Source organism: Triticum urartu, chromosome 5 (genome assembly GCF_003073215.2).
Source record: "Triticum urartu cultivar G1812 chromosome 5, Tu2.1, whole genome shotgun sequence".
Classification (NCBI taxonomy): domain Eukaryota; kingdom Viridiplantae; phylum Streptophyta; class Magnoliopsida; order Poales; family Poaceae; genus Triticum; species Triticum urartu.
Window position 1 is genome coordinate 7,856,309 of NC_053026.1, and position 12,936 is coordinate 7,869,244.

Consider the following 12,936-nt stretch of genomic DNA (forward strand, 5'->3'; position numbering starts at 1 on the left):
ATCAGTCATAAAGAACTCACATACTTATTGCAAAAATCTATTAGTTATCGAAACGAAGTACTACGCGCATGCTCCTAGGGGGATAGATTGGTAGGAAAAGACCATCGCTCGTCCCCGACCACCACTCATAAGGAAGACAATCAAAAAATAAATCATGCTCCGACTTCATCACATAACGGTTCACCATACGTTCATGCTACGGGAATCACAAAATTTAACACAAGTATCTCTCAAATTCACAACTACTCACTAGCATGTCTCTAATATTACCATCCTCATATCTCAAAACAATCATAAGGAATCAAACTTCACATAGTATTCAATGCACTTTATATAAAAGTTTTTATTATATCCCTCTTGGATGCCTATCATATTAGGACTAAATTTATAACCAAAGAAAATTACCATGCTGTTTATGACTCTCAAAATAATATAAGGAAAGCATGAGAGTTCATCTATTTCTTCAAAATAAAACCACCGCCGTGCTCTAAAAGGATATAAGTGAAGCACTAGAGCAAACGATAAACTACTCCGAAAGATATAAGTGAAGATCAATGAGTAGTTGAATAATTATGTAACTATGTGAAGATTCTCTAACATTTTAGAATTTTAGGTCTTGGTATATTATTCAAACAGCAAGCAAAACTAAAGAAAATAAAATGACTCTCCAAGCAAAACACATATCATGTGGTGAATAAAAATATAGCTCCAAGTAAAGTTACCGATGAACGAAGACGAAAGAGGGGATGTCATCCGGGGCATCCCCAAGCTTAGGCTCTTGGTTGTCCTTGAATATTACCTTGGGGTGCCTTGGGCATCCCCAAACTTAGGCTCTTTTCACTCCTTATTCCATAGTTCATCGAATCTTTACCCAAAACTTGAAAATTTCACAACACAAAACTTAACAAAAAATCTCGTGAGCTCCGTTAGCGAAATAAAACAAACCACCACTTTTAAGGTACTGTAATGAACTCATTCTTTATTTATATTGGTGTTAAACCTACTGTATTCCAACTTCTCTATGGTTCATACCCCCCGATACTAGCCATAGATTCATCAAAATAAGCAAACAACACACGAAAAACAGAATCTGTCAAAAACAGAACAGTCTGTAGCAATCTGTATCAAAGACGCATGGCACCACACCAGCAAGGGGAACGTGCCAGAGAAAATCGGGAGAGCCGAGGAGGCAAGCCGGACAGGCAATCGTTTCGGAGGAGCACCGGTCGTCTCCCAGCCATCGCAATCTGGTGTAGCCAGAGGAGAAAAATGGTGTTCCTTTTTGTTGTGGAGAGAGGGGTCGAGCGATTTGTTTTATATTTTCAAAAACGGAGAGGGGGGGGGTCCGTGGAAACGGAGAGACGGAAGAAAGTAGAGAGACCGCAGGTTTTCGATCGGTTCGGTCCCTGGTAACGCACGCATATGCACGTTTAGAGATTAGAGCTGCTGATGTGGCACAATGCTGAATGTGGATGGGCTGCATGTCAAGAGAAATATGGTAGTGGGGATGAGCTATTTAGGTATTATAGATGCGACGATCTGGGCTACAATGTTAGGTCATGCAACAAAAGGACAAGGATCGATCCCAACATGAGCACGAGTCGGGGAAGTGGTCGAGGAGGTTCCAGTGGTGATCGAGGCGGTAGGAGTGGTGGCCGTGGAGGACAGATGAGCATTAGATTTTCTGCATGAAGAGGCACGAGTGGTGGTCGTAGAGGACCGACGAGTGTTAGAGGTGCCGGCGGTGGTGGTCGTAGAGGGTGTTGGCCGTAGAAGGCGGAGTAATAGAGGATGGCCTATTGACGTTTTGATTAATCCAAATGGTTGATAGATTATGAATGGTAAATGTTTCTTCATATTCTTTCCGAGCGAGCACTTGTTGTTTTATTGTCTTTACACATTAATTTGTTGATTGATGTCTTTTGCTAACAATTCATATTCTTGTAGGCATGGCTTCATCAGGTTCCATGACGAGGCCCCTTTGCACCGACAAGGAGGACATGTCAACCAAGCGGGAGTGGGATAGCTTGTACAATTACCCAGTGAAAGATGTGAAGATCCCAACATATTGGTGTGAACATGAATATGTCGTGAGGAAATCTAAGGACCGAAAGAAGGCTCGGTCAGAAATCCGAAAGTTTTCGTGTGTCTCAACTACAAGTATGATAGGAAGCATTCAAATAAAGTCGGTCATAATCGCTCATCGGCATGCTAAATACAATGCCACAATCGACTCCCAGTTTAGATTTTGTAGTACTAACACATGTAAGAAAATTTGTAGCCACCTCCTCCTCCTCCTCCTTGCGGGTACTTCTCGTGGATAGATGACAAGCTGTCATAAGATGATCAAGATTGGGAGCACATCAAAAGGTAATTCCAGTTTGAACAAAAACTCTGTCTCAATAAAAATGCGGATAAAAAAGCCAAGGCGCTGAAGGAGCGACGAAAGCGTGAGATGCACAGGGAGCGCAAAGAAGCGGAGGCATGAGAGGCAAAAAAGAAACAAATTTATGATGATAATATAGCATGAATAATTTCTAGGGCGGCGAATCTTTTTATACGAGTCTAACGCCTGATCATGTTTGATAAAAAAATCGGAATTTATTAATATTTTTCTTCAACTACCAGAGAGCACCAGTGTACTTTTATAATTTTTTTTTAGAATTACTCTTATACTACTAATTTCTATTTCTATTTCTATTGTCTACTATAGTGCGTTTTGTAAAAACAAAAAAGAAAGAAAAATGAAAGGGGAAACGCACACTCGGACCCCTGGACGCTGACGCGAGTCCATCGATCCCCAAGCCGTCTTCCTCCCTCTCCCGCAGAGGCGGCGGCGCACGAGGTGGGAAAGATGTCGAGGGCCGTCAGGGTCCGCGGCGACGAGCTGGAGACGGAGCGGGGAGCAAGGGCGAAGAAGCGAAGCCTGGCAGTGGATCGCTCGACGAGCTCTAGATCTCCCGGCGACCTAGCTGTTCGGAGTTCCCATTCCCACCCAGAGATACTGTTCGCGATCTTCGAGCCCGACGAAGCTCAATCCGGAGCAACACAAGGTGATTTTGCACCACCCCCCGTTCCAACCTGTTTTCCTCCTCATCCCGACGGATCGCTGATGACTTGTGCTGTACGATTTTTCTCTAGGTCGTGTGTGCGATGTGGCCGAGTCCGCGACGGAGGAATCCTCCGATCCACCCAGCTCACCGATCTACGAACCCTACATTCCTGACGAACTAGCCGCAGATCCAGTCGTACGCTCCGCCTTCAAGCATGCCATGGCTAAGTACGAGGCAGAAGAAGGTAAATCCTCCCCTCCCCCCGTTTCCCCCATTCCTTCTCAGCTTTAATTTCCCCATTCATTGTTAATTTCCAACCTGATCTTAATTTTCTTTATGTAGATCGTCTAGCTGACCTGTTCACTATGGATCACTACTGGCACCAACCATCTTCCTGCTTGCACACTGACAGTCGTTTCCTTCCCATCCGTGAACTCGCAAGAGATGCAGTACTTTTAGCTGCTAAATCAGTCATCTTGCTCTCATCTTTTCTCGGTGTGTGTTCAACATCATGTTTGCTTCTTAATTAATATTCACTGCCTGGCGAACTGTTTGTAACTTTTGTTGCTTTGTAGAGAACCAACTGCTGAATAAATGCTGTGGCTTGTGGTTTCAAAGGGACGGCCAGAGAAAAACAGCCCTTGTTTTGACGTCTGCCCATGTAATTCGTAAAGATGATATCCACAAGTGGAAGCGGCAATGGACAGGCGAATATCATAAGAATGCTAAGGTGACCTTCTTAACGTTCACTCTTTGTCATCCTAATTACAGCAAGATGATTTTAAGTGACACCTGGAAAGATGATTTTACCCTTAGTGCCCAAAATTATTCATGGGACCAAAGAAGCAATAATTTATAGTTCCTAAAAGAGTCTAAGCTTACATACACAATCATCGTGGACGCCAATGAACCAATTTTTAATTCAAAAAATGCACACAATCCATATCTAGGATTCAAGTTCAAAAGTTTGGATTTCAATCCAAAAACAGGCAAACCTCTCCTGTAATTTGATGCCATGCCCCCTGCACAAAATTCACATATACATCATTCATCACACCATATCCACGTTTGCCATAAGCATGAGACATAAACATCCAGGTTCACATCCGAGTACACGAACATGACAAGCATCATATCCAGGTTCACATACATGAGTCCAAGTCCACACATACATCACATGAGCAGCACAAAAGTGACATTTAAGTAAAATAAATTACATGATGTTCACAAACTGAGCCTTTCGCTTCTAGTGCTCATTAATTGCAGGGCAATCTGGTCGGTTAGTTCTCGTAGCTGTTTTGCTTCTGGTGCCCATGCAGAGCTAGCTGGGTTAGTTGTTTTAGCAAGCACCGTCTTTTTCCTTGGCCTTTCACAGGATAATCTGCTTGCTCTGTAGGAACATGAATAGGCTCCGGTTGATTAGATCTAGCTGTTGATCTGCACTTGCCCATTTATGATATAGGAGCAAATAACATTAACTTGCATAATATGTGAACAAATAAAATTCAGAATTAGTAAAAGTAAGACATAATTTGAGTTTGTGGACTGGGACACCGTAATCAGAATAGCTCTTCAAGTGTAGTCTAACAATACTGACAGTACAACTGAATATCTGTGCTAAAATGCAACTTGATGTTTCCTAAAGAATGTTTTATTTATGTCAAAATCCTGTAGAATCAATTTGGTGAGCTTTTACATATAAAAAGTGGGACTTTTTTTTTTGCAGAACTCAACTAGAAATAATGATTCATGAACTGAAACCACAATGGTTCATCAATCTTAAACTGCTAGTGGAAGCAGTGATATATGAGCACATCAAACTTTAAAAACACTGCCAACAGAAATACAAACAACAATAAAATGGAGTATGTCGTACCTACAAAATTCTGAGCTATATCCTGGGCATATGTCATCAACAACTGAAGTAAAAATTAAGCATGCATCATCCAAATGACCACCAAGCTCAAGCTCTCAGCTCGGCATCAGCTAATTGGCAACACTAGTAAATGAAAGTTGTATTCAAGGCTCAAAAGGAAACATTCTAAATATGTTGATTTCACTACGATAAGCTACTGACAAGAACAAGGAAACATTAATTAGACAGCGTCCACACAGAAGAGGGTGAAGATACCTCCAACAGCAGCAGATGGTGGATGCTGCTGCGTCGGTGATCTGTAGCCCCTCTTGGCCGCCATCTGAAGCCCCTCCTTGGCTGCCCTCCGCAGCACCATCTCCCCCAGCCACTCACGATGTCCCCACCGCTGCTAGGAGACGCCACCGTCGTTAGGAGTATTGGTGCGGCTGCCGTCATTAGGAGAATTGGGGCTGCCGCCGTCGTTAAGAGGACTGGCGCCACTGCCGCCGGTCGCTAGGGTTAGGAGGAGAGGGGAGAAAGACAGGGACGAGTCAGGGTCGGGAGATAGCTGCCGGTTCGGTATGGGCAGGAAAGTTTTGTCCTCGTAAAGAAAACTCATGAGGGTCCAAACGGCAGATGCTAATAGAAGTAACGGAAGTGTTACAAAAGGCATAAATTTTAGCCTTAGTGTTAGATAAGGAAGAAATTTTTGTTCAGTGTTAAATAGGGAAGTGAAAATTAAAATAGTGTTATATAAGGATTTTTCTCTTTTTATTTGCTTGTTTATGCCCTCTCAAATTAAATTATTTGTAATGACTCAGTTACTACACTGGTGGCTAGTTGCAAATTAAATGTGTCATTATGTTCAACTTTGTTAGAACAGAGAATTAGAAACAAAAAAACTTATTCTAGCGCTCGACTTTCATGATAGTTGATCTCTCAAAAATGTTTTCCTCAATATAAGTTCTTTCAAAAATGTAGTGTCATAACCTTTGCCACCGTCTATTTTAGGTCATTGTTCATTTGCTGGATAACAAAACTACACAAGGCCAGCTCATCTATCTTCAAGAGCATTATGAATTTGCTATTTATGAAGTTCAAGTGGACAAACCAGTTCATCTACCCACTTTTAATGACCGTGTGCATTCTGGTCAAGATGTTTTCCGCCTTGGAAGAGATGCAGATTTGGATATAAAGATAACACATGGTAATTTGGCCTATGACATTCCATCTCGGTATGAGAGATGCCATTACATGTATTTTCTTCGTGATGCATCTAGTCTCAAACTGGTATGTTACATCTCGAATTTATATTTTGCATCTCCATCTTATTTCCTTCTCACTACAAATCGTAATATTCGTCACTACTATAATGCTCTAGTTACATGATGATGGAGGGCCCATCATTGACTTAGAAGGAAAAGTTGTGGGTCTAGTTAACAATCAAATCAATGAGACGTTTGTACCTTCGTCAATATTGCATAAGTGCTTCGATTTTTGGAGGAGGTTCAAGTACGTATTTCCCCTTTCTCAATTCTTTGTTAGTAACATGTGTGATACCTATGTCTTGTAAAGATATTAATGTTATGATGTTCTTTTCAAAATTTGTATGATATTCATTTGTTCTTCATTTTATTTGGTCTAGTTGCATGCCTCGCCTCCATCTTGGAATGACATTTAGTCCAATCAAGTTTTTAGATCCTATTTGTATTGAGAGGATGACTCGTAAGCATAACATCGACTCTGGTCTTATTGTTGAGCAGGTATATATATGGGCATTTTATATAATAATTTTGACTTTCACTTTTGTTAATAGTTTATTTTAAAATTATTTGCCATATGCATATTGTGAAGTAATCATGCTAATTGAAAAATAGGTGTCAAAAGAATCACATGCTGAGAAAATTGGAATTCGCAAGGGTGATGTCATTGAAAGTTTTAATGGAAAGCACATTTCTACTACAATTGAGGTTTGTGTATTTTGTATTTGTTGAATTTTCAATCTTTTGCTACAACTAGGTTTAGTTACTTTCTAATCCACCTTAGATTAATCTCACACATCCTATAATAGGTAGCTAATAATTTTGGAATTCAAATTAAATAATTTGAATAATGGTGCGCTAGTTGAAGTACATTAATTCATGGCTGAATGGATCAGCTTTCTGCATGGATGGTTATTCTCATCAATTGGGTCAGGCCACAACCATTGGTCAACATCGTGGTGCTTGGCATCTTAGTACTGAGATTTCCCAGACTAAATTCCACTATAAAGTCCAAGTAGCTTGCTAACCCAATAATAGGTGTGATCGAGGGCACGATAATCCATAAAGAAACTCCTCAAGTGTATGTTTTGTAATTGGCACATATGTATCCTGTAGCTAAGATTTATAAAGAGTATATATTGTACATAGGATGTAACGATGTTGAATTGTACTTGTAGCTAGAGTATCTGGTGTATGCACGATTAATTCAATAAAGGAGTATTGGTCCTATATATGCATTAAGAGGCAATAGGATACTCCGTTGATAATGGCAAGTGTATACATAATTTTTGTTCATTTGATAGCATATGGAGTATGCTCTTTTAAAGGGAGTATATAAAATTGTTCGTTTGATATTACAGCGTATAGAGTATGGATTATCGTATGCTATTTTAGTGGAGATGCTTTTGATTCAAATATCTTTAGAGTTGTAGCCATTGTATATTTCAAAAATCACAGAAAAAGGATATTTTAGTGGAGGTGCTTTTTATATGAAATATCTTTAGAGTTGTAGCCATTATGTATTTCAAAAATCACAGAACAAGAATCTCCTATGAGGGAGAGGTGCGAGGGTGAGTGCACCTGCTTGTAGGGTATATTTTCCATATTTTTTATGTGACACTCTTGACTTTTGTGATTTTGGCAGTTGGAAAGCATGTTGATAGACTTATGTTGGGATCATTTTGATCAAAGAAAGAAATTGAATGCTGAAAAAGATGTTTCGGTAAGTTAACTCTGTCGTAACTACGATTCATACCGACCATAGCACTATTGAAAATGTGTTTTGGTACATTTTATTTTATGGATTGCTTTCCAGGTGAAAATATTTGATGCTACTAAACTTTGTCCGAGAACTAGAAACTTGACTGCAATTGTATCGGATTGTGGAGAGGACATTGTAAAAGGTAAACATCTCCCTGTTATAAATCATACTACTTGAATGCCCGTGCGTTGTCACGGGAAAAAAACTTAGAGGTGGCGCCATTCCTGAAGAGATACAACGTGGATTTGAATATGGTGCTTATGTTTGTTAGCGGGAGGATTTTTGTTACAACTTTAGCTTACAAATATATGTGTTTTCGGCCATCTATGCAAAATAGAAGTGATGCATGAATAAAAGAACTTTGGCTAAAACATTGCAATCACAAGGACACATAATCATGACAATTTTCAAAAAACAATGTATCATCAGAATATCTGATCATCTTCTTTCATTTATTTGCCACTATTTCTTCAATTTCTACTTTCTCTTCCTACCCTAGCCTTAGCTTCTCCACATAATAGCTTGGACCATATGTCCTTTGCACATGGATGTTTTTTCTTTATTCTTAAAATCAATCACCTCATGAAGCATACGGGCCTCAACACAAAAGAACACGTCATCAAAACTACGTCGCGATGTGGTTAGCCTAAAAAAAAGTTACGTCGCGAAAATCAACAGAGAGCGTAATCAATTGTTATTAAGCTTAGATGTACAAGAATAGGACCGAAATAACACGCTCCCCCAGCCACAAAGCAGAGTATCTTCCATAAAAAAACTGAGTATCTCCCCTCACTGTAAAAAACAGAGTATTTAACTTTGCTACAAAGCAGCTTGTGAAGCACAGAAAACCAGTCGTAACTTTCAGCCACTGCTTCACCCTCAGTGCAACGTACACCTCCACTCCACTCACCTGTACCAATGGGGTGTGATCTCTTTGATTTTCATCTCCAGCAAGCACTGCTTAATAACAAAATTATCAATGACCATTTTTACAGTCTGAAACATAGGCACATAGATATTAGTATATGTACAACAAAATATAAATAAATGCTCAACATACAGCAAGCCGCTGGAGGCATTGCTCCTGAAGGGCATTCACTATTGTATATGTATCATTAGATTACTACTTAATTGAACAAACTTTCACCCTTTTGCACTATACAATATAAAGCAAGATTTGAAATCGAACAGGGAACAGAGTACTTGGTTTGGTTTCTTTGAGATATAAAACATCAAGCCTCGTATCTAGGACCAACACTGCATACGTGTAAAGGTAAAAATAATTTGTACTCTTTACATCGTAGCCAGAAGGGACAGTCATTGTGCACATGTAAATGTCTGAAGTATGAAGCAACATTAATATGCATGGATAATCACATTGCAAAGACAGTACTTTCTCGCAGATTAAACTATCCTGCAAACCAGCCACCAAATCAATTTAGTATGGACACAAAAAATTACCAAACAACACACTAACCAAGTGAAAGCAATGATCACCTCACATTCTGGGACGGGCTCCTTCTCTTTAGGTGTCATATTTTGCTGACATGCTCTAACACTTACTCGCCTTGCTTGGATTTCTTCTGGTGTACGGCTAGCATATCTTATTGCTTCACATTCACGCTTTCACCCTACAACATTTACGCAAGAAATTAATTAAGTGGGTAAATGAAATTATATAAGCAAACACATTCGCCTTATAGATTTACCTTTTGAGCTTTCTCCTCGCTCCAAGACCTTGATTGATGTGAGCACACCACTACAAGTAGGAAAAATCACAATCGCTGATTGTTTTATCACTTCATCATCTGAAGATGAATGACTTAAATTTGTCGCATCGTTGATTCACGTATAAATAAACTTGTTCGAACATATGGGATGCCATTGGGGCAAGTTCTGTTGGACTTGTTACTGCCGTCAACCACTGTGTTATTTCAAGTAGGACCACAAATGGTCAGGTACAAAAAGGAATATGCAGGCAGATTGTTTCGCCTTGCGGTAAGGTACAGGATACTCACCTTTTTGTTTTCCTTCAGCACTTTGTTGGCTCAAGGGCTGTATCATTTCAGACGTAAGGCCTGCTGCTTTATTGACCATGTAGTTCTTCAGCTTCAGACCTAAATCCGTGCTTTTCTCCAGGAAACTCCTACTCTTACTGAATGTCTTTTGGACCTGCCATGTAGATTATTGTTTTTTCAGAAATTTCAGTGATTTGGTGAGAACCGAATCCAAGTGTAGTTGGAGCTGATACTGAGTATATATGTGCATATGCCTGGCGAAGTCATGTGATTTTATAAAAAGGGAAATATAAGAAACCTAGCTTGCGGAATTTCTGTCTGACCAACTCTAAAACAAACTGATCCGCCTAGGACTATGGTGCAGATGTTTTAATAACAAATAGATCAGCTTGGAGTTCCAAGTACCCAACAATTAGTATGCATAAAAAACATTAAAATAACAAAAATACATGTTACAGAACCATATAGTGACCTGTAACTTCCCATTTTGATGTCAACTTCACCAATAAAAGTGGCATCATCATCTAATAGTAGTATGTGCCGATACTCATCTATTTTGCTCATTAGTAATTCTTTGGGCACTAAAAAAACTTCTTTACCAAAAAATTATGGTCAGTATGATATTGATGTCAAATCCTCTAGCAGTAAGTCAGTAACTATGGCAATTCTTCTTGTTCATAGCCTTCTATAATACTTAAAGTTCCATTCTAGAAGAAGAAGAATCCAAAAAGGAAATTGAAACCAATTATAGATACAGTGGTGCGCTATGGAACCAATGGCTAATGTTGCAAAAAAGAAAAACAATGCCTTGGAGTATTTATTGAACATAGAAGACAGTTTGCATACCATTACCATCACATGTCTGCAATCGCACAACTAAAGGAGAGTAGGAGACCACTCCATATGGGTGGTTAGTTATCTAAACAAAAGATTGCCTAACACATCATACCTATGTCCTTGGCGAAGCAGATCAGAAGGCTAAGGCAGTGAATCCACCTCCTCACACTCTGTTCAATCTGAAGGTGTGAGAGCGTAACCAGTGTGTCGCTTCTTAGGATGTGGTCCGAGTAGCGTAAGTCTCATCTACCTGCTCACTTAATTTATAATGGGCTGCAGGAGTAGTTTCTAGACAGTTCGACATAGGCACGTGGATTTGGATGACAGAAAATTTGAATTTGGGAGGCGGCAAGGATGGGCACGTTGAGGTTTGGGAAGTAGAGGCGGTAGCCGAGCATAGCACCAGAACAGGCCATAGAGCGCGTCAGCCGGGAAGGGGGGAGCAGCGTGTAGCCGGCGGTGTACTTGCAGAGGTCAGCATCCGAGAAGAAGGGGGAGGTGGCGAGGAGGATGGGGATGTGCTGCTTGTGGTGGGTGAGCGGTATTCAGCAGCAGGAAAGCGAGGAGGCCGGAGAAGCGTTGGGGCACGGACGAAGCCGCTGGTGTACTTGCGGAGGTCGGCATCGGAGGAGACTGTAGGACGCGTAGGGGGTGGCCAGGAGGAATAGTGTGTGGTGGTGATGCTGGGGGGTGGCACTTCTCTGGCAGAGGAGGTAGGAGAGGCGCTGGCGGAGGGCTGGCGTCGGCGGCGTGCCTGCCAAGGTCGACAATGGAGGAGACGGGGAAGGTGGTGGAGGAGACAGCTAGGTGGGGGGTGGTCGTGGTTGGCGGTGGAGCTGAGGAAGTTATGGGAGGCTCCGGGAGCAGACGGCACTGGCGGCGGCCACTGCTCCATATCGGTTCCGACGGTGCCTGTTGGCGCGCTGCTGGTTCTCACGGCCGCGTTTCCCCATTCTTAGGTCGTTGGATAAGGTGGGGCAAGAGATAGGCTAAAAGGGTGACAAGGGCGTTGTCTGCAAATCTGTACAGAGTGGTGGGTGTCTTTTCGTAAAAATGCCACTGATTGCTTCATGTGCGTTAGATATAGATCGAACGATCCTAAATGCAAGATGGCAGGCACACCGTCATCACCAACTGTGGTTTTTATAGGAGTAGAGATTTCTGCAGGTCTAAGTGTGATGTTTTTATTTGTGTAGGTGCTTACCCTATCATGGGTGAAGAAGCCATGTCAGTCTTATGATTTTGATCCTTGAGCTAGGCCTGAGGTAAATATCTTCCATTTTAAAATAGTTTACATTTAGCACGTTTTAACTCAAATTCGAAGGTCGTAGAGGAGATTGTCAGGTGTGGTAAACAACTTCATGAAGAAGCCAATTGTTATTTCTCTTACCTCATTTTGTTTGCATTGCAAAAAACACACTATTTTGGTCAGCCTTTAGCTAGCAATTTAACCATTGACCGATCTCCCAAGGGTTTATCTAACTAAACCTTGTGTTTTTTTTTATGTGTAGGCACCTGCCCACTGCTGGCCTTCATGGATGAGTCAACCGAATTAACCCTGCATGCTCATTGCAAATTCATTTTCGGCATAATGTTTTCGTTGTGTATTCTTGGGAAAAAAAAAACTTCAAATTATGGGTGCCTTTGGACCGTAGTAGCAGCTTAGGCTTAGAGCATAACATGCATGTTAGAGCAGAACTTATTATTGGCTCCTACTTGTTTCGAGTCTTGTGAAACTCACATCATGTCTGTGTGCAAGTGTAGCAGTCGTGGATGATGAATTGAACTGGGCAATTATGCTGGAGTGTAACGTTTGGACCGTAGAAGCACATATGTAGCTTAGAGCAGAATGTTATTGGCTACTAATTGCTAGTACATTGCGAAAGTACCTTTCTGCTCCCGAGCTCATTTGAGCTCGGTGAACAGTAAAATCGAATGTAGCAATGTATACCTTGTCTGTGACTCTCTTTCGCTTCTTCAAGGGCTCAAGTAGTAAGTGGCCATCTCCCAGTCCTGAATACTTACCGGGCACCACTAGGCATCAGACTACTGATAGATTGCATCTATCAGACCAGTTATAGACCGTCGGATAGGAAGCATGAGGTACGTCTGATTTGTTAATTAAGCCACCAATAGATTAGGTGAGACT

General features: G+C 41.0%; 1 protein-coding gene across 1 annotated transcript; it reads left to right on the plus strand.

Moving 5' to 3' along the window:
* The first annotated feature begins 2,744 nt into the window (after positions 1 to 2,744).
* LOC125506866 (probable periplasmic serine endoprotease DegP-like) lies at positions 2,745 to 12,401 on the plus strand. Its single transcript, XM_048671571.1, has 12 exons — positions 2,745 to 3,053; positions 3,142 to 3,297; positions 3,396 to 3,548; positions 3,629 to 3,783; positions 5,920 to 6,198; positions 6,290 to 6,420; positions 6,554 to 6,671; positions 6,786 to 6,878; positions 7,816 to 7,893; positions 7,987 to 8,074; positions 11,984 to 12,052; positions 12,299 to 12,401. The coding sequence occupies exons 1-11, from the start codon at positions 2,855 to 2,857 to the stop codon at positions 12,025 to 12,027; spliced, it is 1,494 nt and encodes a 497-aa protein (XP_048527528.1). The 5' UTR covers positions 2,745 to 2,854; the 3' UTR covers positions 12,028 to 12,052; positions 12,299 to 12,401.
* Positions 12,402 to 12,936: the final 535 nt, after the last annotated feature.